General features: G+C 41.8%; 1 protein-coding gene across 2 annotated transcripts in view; it reads left to right on the plus strand.

Annotated features, from left to right (window-relative positions):
* Positions 1-17,959, plus strand: part of LOC137331458 (arf-GAP with coiled-coil, ANK repeat and PH domain-containing protein 2-like) — a 137,202-nt gene that overhangs the window by 50,408 nt on the left and 68,835 nt on the right. For both annotated transcript variants that reach the window (XM_067995264.1, XM_067995265.1), the window contains exons 5-6: positions 2,268-2,326; positions 12,736-12,919. In XM_067995264.1, coding sequence (XP_067851365.1) covers positions 2,268-2,326; positions 12,736-12,919 — 243 coding nt within the window. The remainder of the gene's footprint in view (positions 1-2,267; positions 2,327-12,735; positions 12,920-17,959) is intronic.

Below are 17,959 nucleotides of genomic sequence, written 5' to 3' on the forward strand. Positions count from 1 at the left end.
ATCTAGCTTACTCTTCAATGTATCTATGCCATTTGCCTCAACTACTCCTTGTGGTAGCGCGTTCCACACTCTTACAACTCTTTGGGTAAAGAAGTTTCTCCGAAATTCCCTATTGGATTTATTAGCAACTAATTTATATTTATGACTTCTAGCTTTGGACTCCCCCACAAGTGGAAACATTTTCACTACGTCTTCCCCTATCAAATGCTATCATTATCTTAAAGACTTCTATTGGTCACCCCTCAGCCTTCTCTCTTCTAGAGAAAAGAGCGCCAGCCTGTTCAGCCTTTTCTGATAATGATATCCTCTCAGTTCTGGTATCATCCTTGTGAATGTTTTTTTTACACCCTCTCCAATGCCTCTAATATCTTATCTATAATATGGAGACCAGAACTGTGCACAAAATTCCAAGTGTGGTCTAATTGTTAGGTGTGGTAACAATGCAGGTTGATTGCAAATCTAAAACATTCAACAGCAAGGTTAAATGATGCAATAATCCTAGAATATGATGCAAAATGTTTCTACCCTCACTTATGGTTTTGGAAATTGAAGTAATTTTCATAGTTTGATTGTTCACATAAGTGTTTTTGGAACACTAATCAATCAGGAGCTGACATCCAGTATTCTTAGCAGAACAAGCATTGTAAGTAAGATCCTTATGAAAAGGGTGTGGTACCTGGGTGAATGTGTTTTATGTTCATTGCTTTCAGAGTGTTTTGAGTTTATATTAATTTAGAACAGATGCGTCAAAATTACTCTAGAAGACTGAATATGATGCCAAAATTGGGCATGTTTATACAGAGACTTCTGAATGAAATCTGTATATTTTAAAAGAAACTTTTAATCCAACTATTCCTAAAAATAAAGCTGATATTCTGCACTTTGACATTGAGAAGAAAAGTCAAATATGAAAAACCGTGACTAATTGCGAGTTTATAGGCAGTCAACCAATACCCCTTTCCTTCCACAAGCCCCACCTTAATCAATACTAGACTTTGTATCAATGAAAAGTCATTGATGTGTATACGGTCAGTAAATTTATAAAGAGGATGATATTAGTTGAATTTCATCCAAAATGTTTTTACCTGTCCGTAATAAATTGAACAGTGCAGCCGTACGCATCAACTCTAACATGGGGGCAATTTCTAGTATTAGGGTGTTGCGGGAGTATACAATTTTACTCAATTTGTGCCACTCTTCCAAGGTGATTTGTTAGTTCTTATAAATTTTATGGGGACCTTTGCACTTCCCTTGTTGAATTTTAGCTAGAATGCCATGAAGATGTGCTACGAAATGATGCTGGGCAATCAAATAGTTTAAAAATACAGCTATCCATAAAATAACCCAGAATTTAAGAACTTAAGAATATATAATTATTTTAAATTTCAAATGCATTAAAATTACCAGTTTGATACAGCTGCCGGCTGCTATTAATCAGTGTTTTTGTGGACCCAAGAATAAAACCATAAAATGAGAGTAGCGCAGTGCAGATTCGTGGTATTCAAATATTAGATATAAAATAATGTTTAATATGTGAAAAGAAAGGGAGGTTTGGTTGCTAATTAACAGTTTGTGAATTTCGGTGATATAGTGCACAGTGAATGTGAACATGGAGCAAGAGATGGCCTAAGGAAGTCATAATCGTAACTACTTTTCTTTTTGAAAACAAAATGGAAACCAAGGCCTTTTATGTGGCTGTGGCAAAAAGTGTACTTTGTGAGCAGAATCTCACCATTTACAGATGTAATATTCTGTGTTTGATACATTTGATAATTTTAATCAGTTTATTGCTGATAGTAATTCATATTTTGTTAAATATAGTACAGTAATCATTTTTTAAGGTTGATAGAAGTATGAATTGTACTTCATGTAAAGCTGGCAGGTGCTCGGAAAACATCCTTTACGATGGTTTGTACTTGAACTATAATTCAAGGTGATTGATAATGGATAATTCTTTTGAAGAAATGTAGCCAAAAATTGGAGATGAAATAATTGAATAGGACTTGCAAATACGATTGCAATTGTAAAAATCCTATAGTTAGGGTTAAAGACACTTAATGTATGAAAACAAACAATGACGGTATTGCTCTTCAGATCAACATTATGTTTTTAGTAGCTGGAGAATAAAATGCTTTTGGAAGAAAAAATACAGACCATGAATAGAAAATTGCACTGGAACAGGCACTGAGAGTGCTTTTATTGATATAATAATTAAGGTATAATAACCTTCGCCTCTTTATTGTAAAATATTTTATTTTGTATTTCAGATTCTGATTGACCAAGCCCAAAGATCCATCAAGATGCAGCTTCAGGCATTTGTTAAAGAGTAGGCACCTTTTTTGTTCTTATTACATATCCTTTGATCATTAAGTGAGGCCAAATGGTTAGATACATAACACAATGGATTAAAAAATGTTAAGTCCAAAAATCCATTGAAACTGAGAACGCTATATACTATTACTTAATTTGTAACGTGTCAAGAGGGAAAAATCAGAATAAATTTATTCTAATGGAATATATCATGCATAATAATCACTGACTAGACATGCAGAAAAGTTGATGCTGTGAACACTGTGGTTCAGGTGAACTTCGTTATTTTGAGACACTAGTAAAGATTTGCCAACTTTAAAGTTGGCAAATCTTTACTACACAAAACTGAATTTAGATGCACAAATATTAAACATAATGTCTATATATTGAACATAGTGGGGGTGAATCTTCTCACTATTTTCAGTGCATTAGGGGTGCAAAAATGGTGCAGGAATATTTTTCAGGCATGAAAATCAGTCGGAAACTGTTTCCACTGATTGCCACCATTAAAATGCGACTTAGTAGAAGTCGTGGCGTTCCCTATGGGCATACCCTTGACCTGTTTGGCTGCTTGCTCGAGAGGATCCTGCTGTAGACATTTTTGAAAAGTATGAGAAAAAGATTAATGAGACATGCATTGAAGTTGTCTGTGAGCCAAGCAATGCTCCTTCCTTACCTGGTTGAACCCCAGTCTGCTGCTCAAGTGTGCTGGCCAAATGGTCTTTTTAAAGGTTTTAATTTTGATGCACTTCGGCAGCCTGTTTTACACAGGATTTACTCCAATCACTACTCCAACGAGCATGCAAATGAGTTGACATAGGAAACCCTTATGTAAATACTTCTCCTGACTACTGGTGGCTTTTTCCTTTGGCATAACAGCGATGCAGATCATGAGAAGGAAATTAAAATAATTGATTTCAGCAGCTTTCGGTGAATTTTAATGACAGAATCATACAGGGATCAGGCATTCGGCTCATTGACAATGTGCTGGCTCTTTGCTAAAGCAATCAAAAACTAATCATGTTGCCCCGCTCTTGCCCCATAGCCTTCTTTAAATGTTTGTCTGCTCTTCCACTAAAAGTACCTCAACCACTCTCTTTGGCAAAGCATTCAGTGCTCTAACGCCTCTTTGTATAAAGAAATTGCTCCTAACCTCTCTCCTGACTCTCTCCTGACTATTAAATTGATGATCCTGCGTCACTGACTCCCCAACCAGAGGAAATAGTCTTTTCCTTTTCGCTCTATCAAAACCCGTCATAATTTTGAAGAGGTCTCTTTTAAATCTCCTCTTGGCCTTCTCTTCTCAAGTGGAAATAGTACCAGCATCTCAAGTCTCTACATGTAACGATAATTTCTCATCCCTGGTGCCATCTTGGTGAACGTACATTGTATACTGTCTATGGTTTTAACGTCTTTTCCAAGATAGGTTGGCCAAAACTGCGCACAATACTCTAATCATTGCCTTGTACAAATTTACCATAACCCCTTAGCTCTTGTACTTTATCCTCCTTTTGGCCTTTTATTTTAATGATTTCATCTGCCTGCACTTGTATTTTCAACGAAATAGGTATTTGCAATCCAGGTGTCTCCTCATCCACACTGTTTCATCTGAGGTTTATGTTCTCATTCCACTGCGGTGGCAGTATGACCCTTATCACCAAATCACACCTTAGTCTGTCCCCCTACTTCTCTGGCACCCTCTCCTCCTTTGAGCATCGCTCACCTCTCCTTTAAAATCTCGGTTCTCTACCGCCCACCCAAGTACCTTGCCATGTTTTTCCCCGCGATATTTTCACTGCTTTCCTCCCTCGGCCTCTGCACCGAGCGACTTCTCATCCGTGGCGATTTCAACCTCCATCTCAACTCATCATGCCCTCTCTTCTCTGACTTCACTGCTCTCCGATCCTCCCATAATCCCTCCCTCCATGTAAACTCCCCAACCAAAATTCTTGACCGTGCCATCTCACGTGACCCCTCTACTCCCATCGTGTCAATCACTGATAAGGCCATCTCTTATCACTTGTTTGTATCTCTCTCCACCCACATCATCCTTCTTCCCCCTTCCAAGCCCCCTTCCTTCTGTGTTCACGCGTAGGAAAAAACCTCTTTCCCCCAAGTCACTTACAACGGCACTTTCATATTCCCAACTGTCTAGTCTTTGGCCCTTCATTCACCACGACATTACTGCAGCTACCGATCTGCTCAATCACACTCTCCCCTCCACCTTTGATGCCCATGTCCCTGTTAAAACCATTACTCTTTCATGCTGGCCGTTCCCCCTCATCTCCGCTCCTAAAGGGAAGTGGACTTGAACGTTTATGGCGGACAATTGGTTTAGCCATTCGTTGCTAGATCTGGACCACATAGAGCACTATCGGGTCTTCCTCTCCTCTGCCAAAACTGCTCACTATTCTAGGATCATGCTGGAATGCAAAGATAACCCCCGGCTCCTATTCAACATGACAAACGGTCATAAACTCCTCTCCCTTGCCTCCTTCACCTCCAACAACACGTGCAAGGAGCTCATGGACTTTTTTGTCACTAAGATTGAGACCATCTGTTTGGCTGCCTCTGCCATTTCCCTTCCCCAAGCTCATCAAGCCAAACTTCTACTAAGGTTCCCCCCTGCTCCAGCCTCCCATATCTCTCTAGTTTCTCTCCTATCTTCCCTCATGCCCTCTCTGAGCTCATCTTGACCATGAGACCCACCTCCTGCTTCCTTGACCCTATTCCCACCAAACTGCTGACCATCCAACTTCTCTTCCTGGTCAAAAACAAAATACTGCGTATGCTGGAAATCTGAAATAAAAACAGAAAATGCTGGAAAAACTCAGCAAGTGAGGGAACATCTGTGGAGAAAGATACAGAGTTAACACTTCAGGTCGAAGACCTTTTGCCAGAACTGGAAGATGTTAAAAGATTTAAAGTTTTTAAGCAAGTACAAAGCCAGGGAAAGGGTGGAGGGGGGAGAAAGAACAAAAGGGAAGGTCTGTGATAGGGTAGAGGGCAAGAGTGATTATATGACAAAAGGGATGATGGTGCAAGGCAAGGAGAGTGGTAAAGGGACAAGTTAAGAAACACAAGATCGGTCTAGAGTAGCTGTAAATGGCAACAGCAGGACCATTACCAGCACTTGCTGTCTGAAAAAATGGGAGCAATGGTTTATGATCTGAAGTTGTTGAAATCAATGTTGAATCCGGAAGATTGTAAAGTGTCTAAACGAAAGATAAGGTGCTGTTCCTCGAGCATACGTTGAGCTTCATTGGAACAACAAAAGAGGCTGAGGTCAGAGTGGGAGTGGGATCGCTCCCTCCGTGACACTCTAGTCCATCACCCTCAACACCCGCTCTCCTCCCCAAGGCACTTTCTTGCACAAGCACAGGAGATGCAACACCTGCCCCTTCACTTCATCCCTTCGCACCGTCCAGGGCCCCATACGCTCTTTCCAGGTGAAACAGCAGCTTACTTGTACTTGTACTTGTTTACTTGTAAGCTTGAGGAACAGCACCTCATCTTTCATTTAGGCACTTTACAACCTTCTGGACTCAACATTGATTTCAATAACTTAAGATCATAACCACTGATCCCATTTTTTTCGGACTGCAAGTGCCAGTAATGGTTCTGCTATTGCCATTTACAGCTATTCTAGATCAATCTTTTGTTTCTTAACTTGTGCCATTACCACCCTCCTTGCCTTGCACCATCGTCCCTTTTGTCATTTAATTACTCTTGCCCTCTTCCCGATCACAGACCTTTCCTTTTGCTCTTTCCTCTCCTCCCCTCCCCCCCAGCTTTCCATGGCTCTGTACTTGCTTAAAAACTTTAAATCTTCAACACCTTCCAGTTTGGACAAAAGGTCTTCGACTTGAAACGTTAACTCTGTTTCTTTCTCCACAGATGCTGCCTGACTTGCTGAGCTTTTCCAGCATTTTCTGTTTTTATTCACTTCCTGGCCCCCATGTTAGCTGATATTGTAAATGGTTCGCTCTTCTCAGGTACTGTCCCCCCTCCCCATCAAATCTGCCATCATCCCCTCCCCCTCTGTCCCTTCTGTCCTTGCAAACTACTGCCCCACCTCCAGCCTCCATTTCCTCTCAAGTCCTTGAACGTGTTGTCACTTCCCAAATCCGCGCCCACCTTTCCCGTTATTCCATATTTGAATCCCTCCAATCAGGTTGCCACCCCTGCCACGGTACTGAAACTACCCTTACCAAAGTCACAAATTACATCCTGTGTGACTGTGATCGTGGTAAATTATCCTTCTTAACCTATCTGCTGCATTTGATGTGGTTGACCACACCATCCTCCTCCAACGCCTCTCCTCCATCGTCCAGCTCGGTGGGACTGCTCTCGACTGGTTCCATTCTTATCTATCCAGTCGTAGCAAGAGAACAACGGCTTCTGTTCCTGCTCCCGCACCATTACCTCGAGTCCAAGGATCTATCCTAGGCCCCCTCCTATTTCTCATTTAAATGCTGACCCTCAGCGACATCATCCAAAAACACGTCAGGTTCCACATGTACGCTGTTGACACGCAGCTCTACCTCACCACCACCACCACCTCCCTCGGCCCCTTCACTGTCTCTCATTTGTCACACTACTTGTCTGTCATCCAATACTGGATGAGCATAAACTTCTTCCAACTAAATATTGGGAAGACCGAAGCCATTTTCTTCGGTCCCCGCCACAAACTCCGTTACCAAACCATCGACTCCATCCCTCTCCTGACCCCTGTCTGAGGCAGAACCAGACCATTCACAACTGTGGCATCCTATTTGACCATGAGATGAGCTTCTGACTCCATCACGAAGACTGCCTATTTCCACCTCCATAACATTGCCTGTCTCTGCCCCAGTCTCAGCTCATCAGCTGCTGAAACCCTCATCCATGCCTTTGTTACCTCTAAACTCGAATATTGCAATGCTCTACTGGCCAGCCTTCCACCCTCCGTAAACTTGGAGCTCATCAAAACTCTACTGCCCGTTTCCTAACACACCAAGTCCTGTTCTCCCATCACCCCTGTGCTCACTGACCTAAATTGGCTCCTGGTCTGGCAACATCTCGATTTAAAAATCCTAATCCTTGTTTTCAAATCCCTCCATGGCCTCGCCCCTCCCTATCTCTGTAAACTCCTCCAGCCCTACAACCTTCCGAGAACTCTATGCTCCTCCAATTCTTGCCTCTTGTGCATCCCCGATTTTAATCGTTCCACCATTGGCGGCCATACTTTCAGCCGCTTAGACCCTAAGCTCTGGAATTCCCTGCCTGAACCTCTTTGCCTCTCTACCTCTCTTTCCTCCTTTAAGACACTCTTTAAAACCTACCTCTTTGAGCAAACTTTTGGTTACCCGTCCGAACATCTCCTTATGTGGCTTGGTGTCAAATTTTGTTTGATAACGCTCCTGTGAAGCGCCTTGGGACGTTTTACGACGTTAAAGGAACACAGGAACAGGAGTAGGCCATTCAGCCCCTCGTGCCTGCTCCGCCATTTGATAAGATCATGGCTGATCTTTGATCTAACTCCATATACCCGCCTTTGGGGTGACAACGACTGGGAATTAAATATGCCAGGGTATTTAACAATCAGGAAGGAAGGGGAGGTGGGGTGGCGATGTTGATAAAGGAAGGAATCACTGTAATACAGAGAAATGATATTGGGACAAAGGATCAGGATAATGAAACAGTTTGGGTAGAGTTAAGGAATATTAAGGGGAAAAAAACACTAGTGGGCGTAGTATATAGGCCTCCTAATAGTTGCAACTCTGCTGGAAGAAGTATTAATCAGGAAATAGTCGGGGCATGTAATAAGGGAACAGCTATAATTATGGGGGATTTTAACTATCATATTAACTGGACAAATCAAATTGGGCAGGGCAGCCTTGAGGAAGAGTTTATTGAGTGTATTAGGGATGGATTTCTTGAGCAGTATGTAACTGATCCTACAAGGGGGCAGGCAACCTTGGACCTGGTCCTGTTTAATGAGCCAGGATTAATTAATAATGTCCTAGTTAAGGATCCCCTTGGAGCGAGTGACCATAACATGGTTACATTCCATATCCAATTAGAGGGTGAGAAGGTTGGTTCTCAAACAAGCGTACTGAGCTTGAATAAAGGAGACTATGATGGTATGAGGGCAGAATTGATTAAAGTGGACTGGGAAAATAGATTGAAGGGTAAGACGGTACATGAGCAGTGGTGTTCATTTAAGGAGTTATTTTACAACTTTCCAAAAAATATATATTCCACTGAGGAAAAAAGGGTGTAAAAGAAATAACAGCCATCCGTGGCTAAGTAAAGAAATTAAGGACAGTATCCGACTAAAAACAAGGACATATAAGGTAGCCAAACTCAGTGGGAGGATAGAAGATTGGGAAGTCTTCAAAAGACAGCAAAAAGTAACTAAAGGATTGATTAAGAAAGGGAAGATAGATTATGAAAATAAATTAGCAAAAAATATAAAAACAGATAGCAAGAGTTTCTATCGTTATATAAAAAGAAAAAGGGTGGCTAAGGCAAACGTAGGTCCCTTAGAGGATGAGACTGGGAAATTAATGGTGGGAAACATGGAGATGGCAAAAATGCTGAACAAATATTTTGTTTCAGTCTTTACGGTAGAGGACACTAAGAATATCCCAACACTGGACAAACAGGGGGCTCTAGTGGGGGAGGAGCTAAATACGATTAAAATCACTAAGGAATTGATACTTAGTAAATTAATGGGACTCAAGGCGGATAAATCCCCTGGACCTCATGGCTTACATCCTAGGGTCTTGAGGGAAGTGGCAGTGGGGATTGTGGATGCTTTGGTAATAATTTTCCAAAATTCTCTGGACTCACCAAAGGTCCCGGCAGATTGGAAAACTGCTAATGTAACACCCTTATTTAAAAAGGGTAGTAGGCAGAAGGCTAGAAATTATAGACCAGTTAGCCTAACATCTGTGGTGGGTAAAATTTTGGAGTCCACGATTAAGGAGACAGTAGCAGAACATTTGGACAAACATAATTTAATAGGACAAAGTCAGCATTGCTTTACGAAGGGGAAGTCATGTCTGACAGAGAGTTGGGATAAATGGTTCATTCTCGGACTGGCAACCTGTAGCCAGTGGTGTTCCGCAGGGGTCGGTGCTGGGTCCCCAACTCTTTGCAATCTATATTAACGATTTGGAGGAGGGGACCGAGTGTAACATATCGAAGTTTGCAGATGATACAAAGATGGGTGGGAAAGTAGAGAGTGAGGAGGACATAAAAAACCTGCAGGGGGATATTGACAGGCTGGGTGAGTGGGCGGAGATTTGGCAGATGAAATACAATATTGGAAAATGTGAGGTTATGCACTTTGGCAGGAAAAACCAGAGAGCAAGTTATTATCTTGATGGCAAGAGACTGGAAAGTACGGCAGTACAAAGGGATCTGGGGGTCCTCGTGCAAGAAAATCAAAAAGTTAGTATGCAGGTGCAGCAGGTGATCAAGAAGGCCAACGGAATGTTGGCTTTTATTGCTAGGGGGATAGAATATAAAAACAGGGAGGTATTGCTGCAGTTATATAAGGTATTGGTGAGACCGCACCTGGAATACTGCATACAGTTTTGGTCTCCACACTTAAGAAAAGACACACTTGCTCTCGAGGCAGTACAAAGAAGGTTCACTCGGTTAATCCCGGGGATGAGTGGGCGGACATATGAGGAGAGGTTGAGTAGATTGGGACTCTACTCATTGGAGTTCAGAAGAATGAGAGGCGATCTTATTGAAACATATAAGATTGTGAAGGGGCTTGATCGGGTGGATGCGGTGAGGATGTTCCCAAGGTTGGGTGAAACTAGAACTAGGGGGCATAATCTTAGAATAAGGGGCTGCTCCTTCAAAACAGATGAGGGGAAACTTCTTCACTCAGAGGGTGGTGGGTCTGTGGAATTTGCTGCCCCAGGAAGCTGTGGAAGCTACATCATTGAATAAATTCAAAGCAGAAATAGACAGTTTCCTGGAAGTGAAGGGAATTAGGGGTTACGGGGAGCAGGCAGGAAATTGGACATGAATTTAGATTTGAGGTTAGGATCAGATCAGCCATGATCTTATTAAATGGCGGAGCAGGCTCGAAGGGCCGATTGGCCTACTCCTGCTCCTATTTCTTATGTTCTTTGGCCCATATCCCTTAATACATTTGATTGCCAAAAAGCTAACGATCTCAGATTTAAATTTAGCAATTGAGCTAGTGTCAATTGCCGTTTGCGGAAGAGAGTTCCGAACTTCTACCACCCTTTGTGTGTAGAAACGTTTTCTAATCTCGCTCCTGAAAGGTCTGGCTCTAATTTTTAGATTGTGCCCCCTGCTCCTAGAACCCCCAACCAGCGGAAATAGCTTCTCTCCATCCACCCTACCCGTTCCCCTTAATATCTCATAAACTTCGATCAGATCACCCCTTAACCTTCGAAACTCTGGAGAATACAACCCCAATTTGTGTAATCTCTCCTCGTAACTTAACTCTTGAAGTCCGGGTATCATTCTAGTAAAACTACGCTGCACTCCCTCCAAGGCCAATATGTTCTTCCGAAGGTGCGGTGCCCAGAACTGCTCGCAGTACTCCAGGTGCGGTCGAACCAGGGTTTTGTATAGCTGCAGCATAACTTCTGCCCCCTTGTACTCCAGTTCTCTAGATATAAAGGCCAGCATTCCATTAGCCTTCTTGATTATTTTCTGCACCTGTTTATGACACTTCAATGATCTATGTACCTGAACCCCTAAGTCCCTTTGGACATCCACTGTTTTTAACTTTTTACCATTTAGAAAGTACCCTGTTCTATCCTTTTTTGATCCAAAGTGGATGACCTCACATTTGTCTACATTGAATTCCATTTGGTACAGTTTTGCCCATTCACCTAATCTATCAATATCGCTTTATAATTTTATGTTTTCATCTACACTGCTTACAATGCCACCAATCTTTGCGTCATCGGCAAACTTAGATATGAGACTTTCTATGCCTTCATGTAAGTCGTTAATAAATATTGTGAATAATTGAGGCCGCAAGACAGATCCCTGCAGGACCCCACTAGTTACATCCTGCCACTGTGAGTACCTACCCGTTATCCCTCCTCTCTGTCCCCTTTCGCTCAGCCAACTTCCTAACCAATTCCGTACTTTTCCCTCGATTCCATGGGCTTCTAACTTAGCTAACAGTCTCTTATGTGGGACCTTATCAAATGCCTTCTGGAAGTCCACATAAATAACATCCATTGACATTCCCCTGTCCACTACTTTAGTCACCTCTTCAAAAAATTCAATCAGGTTTGTCAGGCACAACCTTCCTTTCACAAATCCATGCTGGCTCTCCCTGATTAACTGAAAATTCTTGAGGTGTTCAGTCACCCTATCTTTCATTATGGACTCCAGCAATTTCCCCACAACAGATGTTAGGCTAACTGGTCTATAATTCCCCGGTTTCCCTCTCTCTCCTTTCTTAAAAAGCGGAGTGATGTGCAATTTTCCAATTCAGAGGGACAGTTCCTGAATCTGGAGAACTTTGAAAGATTATAGTCAGGGCATCTGCCATCTGCTCACCTACTTCCTTTAAAACCCTGGGATGGAAAGCATCTGGGCCTGGGGATTTGTCACTCTTTAGTGCAATTATTTTCTTCATCACTGTTGCTTTGCTTATGTTAATTTTATCGAGTCCCTGTCCCCGATTCAATATTTGTTTTCTTGGGATTTCCGGCATGCTATCCTCTTTTTCTACTGTAAATACTGACGCAAAGTAATCATTCAACATGTCCGCCATTTCCCCATTGTGAATGACAATATCCCCACTTTCAGTTTTTAAGGGGCCAACAATGCTCCTGACCACCCTCTTTTTCCTAATGTAACTATAAAAGTTCTTCGTATTGGTTTTGATATCCCTTGCAAGTTTCTTTTCATACTCTTAGTACTTTATAAGGCACTTTATAAATGCAAGTTGTTTATCTGCCCAATGTATTCGTTTACACTTCTCTGCATTAAGTTGATTTTTAAAAAATAATTCAGTTATCATGCAGTCACACAGCTTCAAAGTGGTAATTGAAAATTGATTTCAGTGTACTGTGCATTTATAACTCACGACTTAATGTCTCAATGCATTTGAAGCCTTTTTTGATTCTAGTATGAATTTTTGAAGAAATTACATCTGAAAGCCCTGATATTTGTTTAAGTAGGCAGATATCTTGTATGTGTTCCTGTTGCAATTAAAAATATTTTAACACCACTACTACAGATTAGTTGGCCATTTATCTCATTGCTGTTTGCTGTGCGTAAGTTGGCCGCTGCATTTCCCTACCGTACAATAATGGCTTCACTTCAAAAGTACTTTATTGGTTTTGAAGCATCTTAGGATGTCCTGAGGTCATGAAAGGTGCTGTATAAATGCAAGTTCATTCTCTTTCTGTTTATCTTTTTCAGGGATCTTAGAAAATTTAAAGATGCGAAAAAACAGTTTGACAAGGTCAGTGAGGAGAAAGAAAATGCATTGGTCAAAAACGCTCAAGTTCAAAAAAATAAGCAGCATGAAATGGAAGAGGCTACCAATATCCTAACAGCAACACGCAAATGCTTTCGGCATATAGCACTGGACTATGTTCTGCAGGTAAAACTTCACTCCTAATATTGAGGATTTGACTTATTGAAGTATCTAATTTATTTTCAATTAGTCAGAATTAATGTTCTCAATTGTTTTAGTGAGATTGCAACAAAAAATACAAGATAGCACTTAAACTAAGTGAAATGATGCCATTCATAGCATTTTTTGTTCGAAGTAAATGTCAGTTGTCTTGCAAGTACTGAAAGGCAAATTGATGTGGTACAAAATCCTGGCAGAATATGGTCTGCTGTCTACCATACAGATTTCTCTGTGTGCAGTATAGAAAATTACATAGAATTACATAAGAACATAAGAAATAGGAGTAGGCCATATGGCCCCTCGAGCCTGCTCCGCCATTCAGTAAGATCATGGCTGATCGTCTACCTCAACTCCACTTTCCTGCCCTATCCCCAAATCTCTTGATTCCCTTAGTGTCCAAAAATCTATCAATCTCAGTCTTGAATATACTCTACCCCAGAGGGCTGTGGATGCTCAGTCGTTGAGAATTCCAAAGATTCACAACCCTCTGAGTGAGGAAATTTTTCCTCATCTCGGTCCTAAATGACTGACCCCTTAATTTGAGATTACGAGCCCTTATTTTAGACTCTCCAGCCAGGGGAAACAGTCTCTCAGCATCTACTATGTCAAGCCCTCTCAGAATTTTATAAGTTTCATTGGGATCACCTCTCATTTATCTAAACTCCATAGAATGTATGCACAGAAACAGGCCATCCAGCCCAACAGGTCCATGGCGGTGTTCATGCTCCACACGAGCGTCCTCCCTCCTTACTTCATTGAACCCTATCAGTATATCTTTCTATTCTTTTCTCCCTCATGTGTTTATCTAGCTTCCCCTTAAATACATCTGTGCTAGTCCTAGAATCACAGAAAGGTTTCAGCACGGAAGGAGGCCATTTGGCCCGTCGAGTCCACGGCGGCTCCATGCAAGAGCAATCCAGCTCGTCCCACTCCCCTGCCCTATCCCCATAGCCCTGCAAATTTTTTCCTTTCAAGTACTTATCCAGTTCCCTTTTGAAGGCCATGATTGAATCTGCCTCCACCACCCCCTCAGGCAGCGTATCCCAGATCCTAACCACTCGCTGTGTAAAAAAAAATGTTTTTCCTCGTGTTACCTTTGGTTCTTTTGCCAATCACCTTAAATCTGTGTCCTCTGGTTCTTGACCCTTCCGCCAATGGGAACAGTTTCTCTGTATCTACTCTGTCTAGACCCTTCATGATCTTGAATACCCCTATCAAATCTCCTCGCAACCGTCTCTTTTCCAAGGAGAACAACTCCAGCTTCTCCAGTCTATCCATGTAACTAAAGTCTCTCATCCCTGGAATCATTCCAGTAAATCTCTTCTGTACCCTCTCTAGGCCTTCACATCGCCCCTAAAGTGTGGCGCCCAGAACTGGCCACAGGCTGGAGAGTCTAAAATAAGGGCTCGTAATCTCAAATTAACGGGTCAGTCATTTAGGACCAAGATGAGGAAAAATTTCTTCACTCAGAGGGTTGTGAATCTTTGGAATTCTCTACCCCAGAGGGCTGTGGATGCTCAGTCGTTGAGTATATTCAAGACTGAGATTGATAGATTTTTGGACACTAAGGGAATCAGAATAGTCCAGTTGTGGCCGAACTAGTGTTTCATGAAGGTTCACCATGACTTCCATACTTTTGTACTCTATGCCTCTTTATAAAGCCCAGGATCCCGTATGCTTTTTTAACCGCTTTCTCAACCTGCCCTGCCACCTTCAATGATCTGTGCACATATACCCCCAGATCTTTCTGTTCCTGTACCCCTTTTAGAATTGTGCCCTCTAGTTTATATTGCCTCTCCTTACATTTTCGTAGAAAGAACATCACTTTGCATTTTTCCATGTTAAATTTCATCTGCCACGTGTCTGCCCATACCACCAGCCTGTCTATATGCTCTTGAAGTCTATCACTATCCTCCACACTGTTTACTACCCTTCTAAGTCACCTGCAGATTTTGAAATTGTGCCCTGTACACCCTGTAGTCGCATCAACTACTCCTTGTGATAGCGCGTTCCACATTCTGACCACTCTCATGGGGGCCTTTATCCACCAACATTGCTGCTTTGTTTTGTACCTTCTGGTATTTTTTTTCAATTTCTTCAGGCAGTAAGCTAAAATGTTAAGTAGATCACTAGAATTCACAAACTATACGCTTCCAAAACAGTTTTTTCTAACCTGAAATTGAATTGACCTATTTGAACCCACTTAAACTTGTACACAAATTGGCCTTGGCTGTTAAATTTGTCCTGACATGTTTTAAAGGCACAAGATCTCCCCTGAAGTAATGTTGCTGAAACTTTATTTTTTGGTATATATACATGGAAGGAGTTAATTTAATTCGCAATGAAAAATATAGTGTTACTTCCATGCAACATCTTGTATCGTGTGTCTCTGATTTTTATATTCACCCTCCCTCTGAAAAATGGCAATTATTCCCACTTTAAAGTTTTATTCATTAAACAAATGTTCCACATGTTTTTGTAATTATTGTTTATATATATTTTTTTTAAAAAACAAGCTGAGATATTTCACTATTAAGCAGAAAACAAAAATAAATCAAGGAAATGACCCAACATTTAAACTGTTACATTTTTTTCTCCAACAACAGTCCTTCCCTAATCATAAGGATTGGACAATAATACACTGCTGTTATGCTTCTCAGTTGTGCCTGTGTCAAATTTTTGCCCTAGAAAGATAAATAATGGCACTGGATAGCCATATGAAGAATACAAATCTCAGGAATCATGCCGAAAGAAAAATAGCTGGTAACGTTAATATGAATAATCAAGAGACCTATATTTCCTAGCAATTTAAACTCTAGTTTCGATAATTAAGTACTCCGTTGCTTTGAAGTTTTAAGACTGTAAAGTGGAAGTTCAAGCTGGAGCTACTGCAATGGGGCATAACTAAACTAGAAATTAGTGCCACCTGGTACCAGTTCCAAGCAATTAGCTCATTTAAATTCCTGACTAATATTTAGCTGATTTTATCACCACCTGTTGCATAGTCTTTGACACTGTCTGATTAGTGCTAGATTTGATCCAGATCAACATCAACACCAAAACTCAACCTGAGGAGGCCTCTCCTGGCCATTAGCTCTAAGCTCTAATTTGTGAGCTGGAATGCATTACAAAACAGGTCACTGAGGTTCAGCCAGCATCTTAAACAACACGAGAAATGTTCAATCAATGTTATTGGAATTCCCAAAAAGGGTACTACTTCGAAGCATATTCCGGCTTCTGTTTACCACTTAATGTAGTTTCAAGAATGTAGTATTTCAAAACAAAATCAATTTGCTGGTTCTGTTCCAGTGAAAGGCAGGTTCCCATGTATTTCTCATATTTTAAAGTAAATGTGACCCTGCTATTCAAGAAAGGAGGGAGAGAGAAAACAGGGAACTTACAGACCAGTTAGCCTGACATCAGTCGTCGGGAAAATGCTGGAATCCATTATGAAGGAAGCAGTAACAGGGCACTTAGAAAATCATATGATTAGGCAGAGTCAACATGGTTTTATGAAAGGGAAATCATGTTTGACAAACCTATTAGTATTTTGAGGATATAACTAGCAGGGTAGATAAAGGGGAACCAGTGGACATCGTATATTTGGATTTTCAAAAGGCATTCGATAAGGTGCCACGTAAAAGGTTGTTACACAAGGTAAGGGCTCATGGGTTGGGGGTAACATATTCTCTTGGATAGAGGATTGGTTAATGGACAGAAAACAGAGTAGGGATAAATGGGTCATTTTCAGGCTGGCAGGCTGCAACTAGTGGGGTGCCGCAAGGATCGGTGCTTGGGTCTCAGCTACTTACAATCTAAATTCAAGACTGAGTGTAATGTATCCAAGTTTGGTGATGATACAAAGCTAGGTGGGAACTAAGCTGTGAGGAGGACACAAAGTCTGCAACGGGATTTTTTTTTATTCGTTCATGGGATGTGGGCGTCGCTGGCGAGGCCAGGATTTATTGCCCATCCCTAATTGCCCCTGAGAAGGTGGTGTTGAGCCACCTTCTTGAATCACTGCAGTCCGTGTGGTGAAGGTTCTCCCACAAGCTGTTAGGTAGGGAGTTCCAGGATTTTGACCCAGCGACGATGAAGGAACGGCGATATATTTCCAAGTCGGGATGGTGTGTGACTTGGAGGGGAACGTGCAGGTGGTGTTGTTCCCATGTGCCTGCTGCCCTTGTCCTTTTAGGTGGTAGAGGCCGTGGGTTTGGGACAGGTTAAGTGAATGGGCAAGAAGGTGGCAGATAGAGTATAATGTAGGGAAATGTGAAGTTATTCACTTTGGTAGGGAGAATAGAAAAACAGAATATTTTTTAATTGGTGAGAAACTGTTAAATGTTGGTGTACGAGGACACCCAAGTCTCTCTGGACAAGAAACACAAGTTCACATGCAGGTACAGCAAGCAATTAGGAAGGCAAATGACATGTTGGCCTTTATTGCAAGGGGGTTGGAGTACAAAAGTAAGGAAGTCTTACTACAATTGTACAGCGCTTTGGCGAGACCTCACCTGTACTGTGTACAGTTTTGGTCTCCTTACCTAAGGAAGGATATACTTGCCTTAGAGGCGGTGCAACAGAGGTTCACTAGATTAATTCCTGGGATGAGAGGGTTGTCCTGTGAGGCGAGGTTGAGTAGAATGGGCCTATACTGTCTGGAGTTTAGAAGAATGAGAGGCGATCTAAATGAAACATAAAAGATTATGAGGGAGCTTGACAGGGCAGATGCTGAGAGGTTATTTCCCATGGCTGGTGTGTCTAGAACTATGGGGCATAGTCGCAGGATAAGGGGTCGGCCATTTAAGACTGAGATGAGGAGGAATTTCTTCACTCAGAGAGGGTTGTGCATCTTTGGAATTCTCTACCCCAGAGGGCTGTGGATGCTGAGTCATTGAATATATTCAAGGCTGAGATAGACAGATTTTTGAACTCCAGAGGAATCAAGGGATATGGGGATCAGGCAGGAAAGTGGAGTGAGGTCGAAGATCAGCCATGATCTGATTG

This window comes from Heptranchias perlo, chromosome 13 (assembly GCF_035084215.1).
Source record: "Heptranchias perlo isolate sHepPer1 chromosome 13, sHepPer1.hap1, whole genome shotgun sequence".
Lineage (NCBI taxonomy): Eukaryota > Metazoa > Chordata > Chondrichthyes > Hexanchiformes > Hexanchidae > Heptranchias > Heptranchias perlo.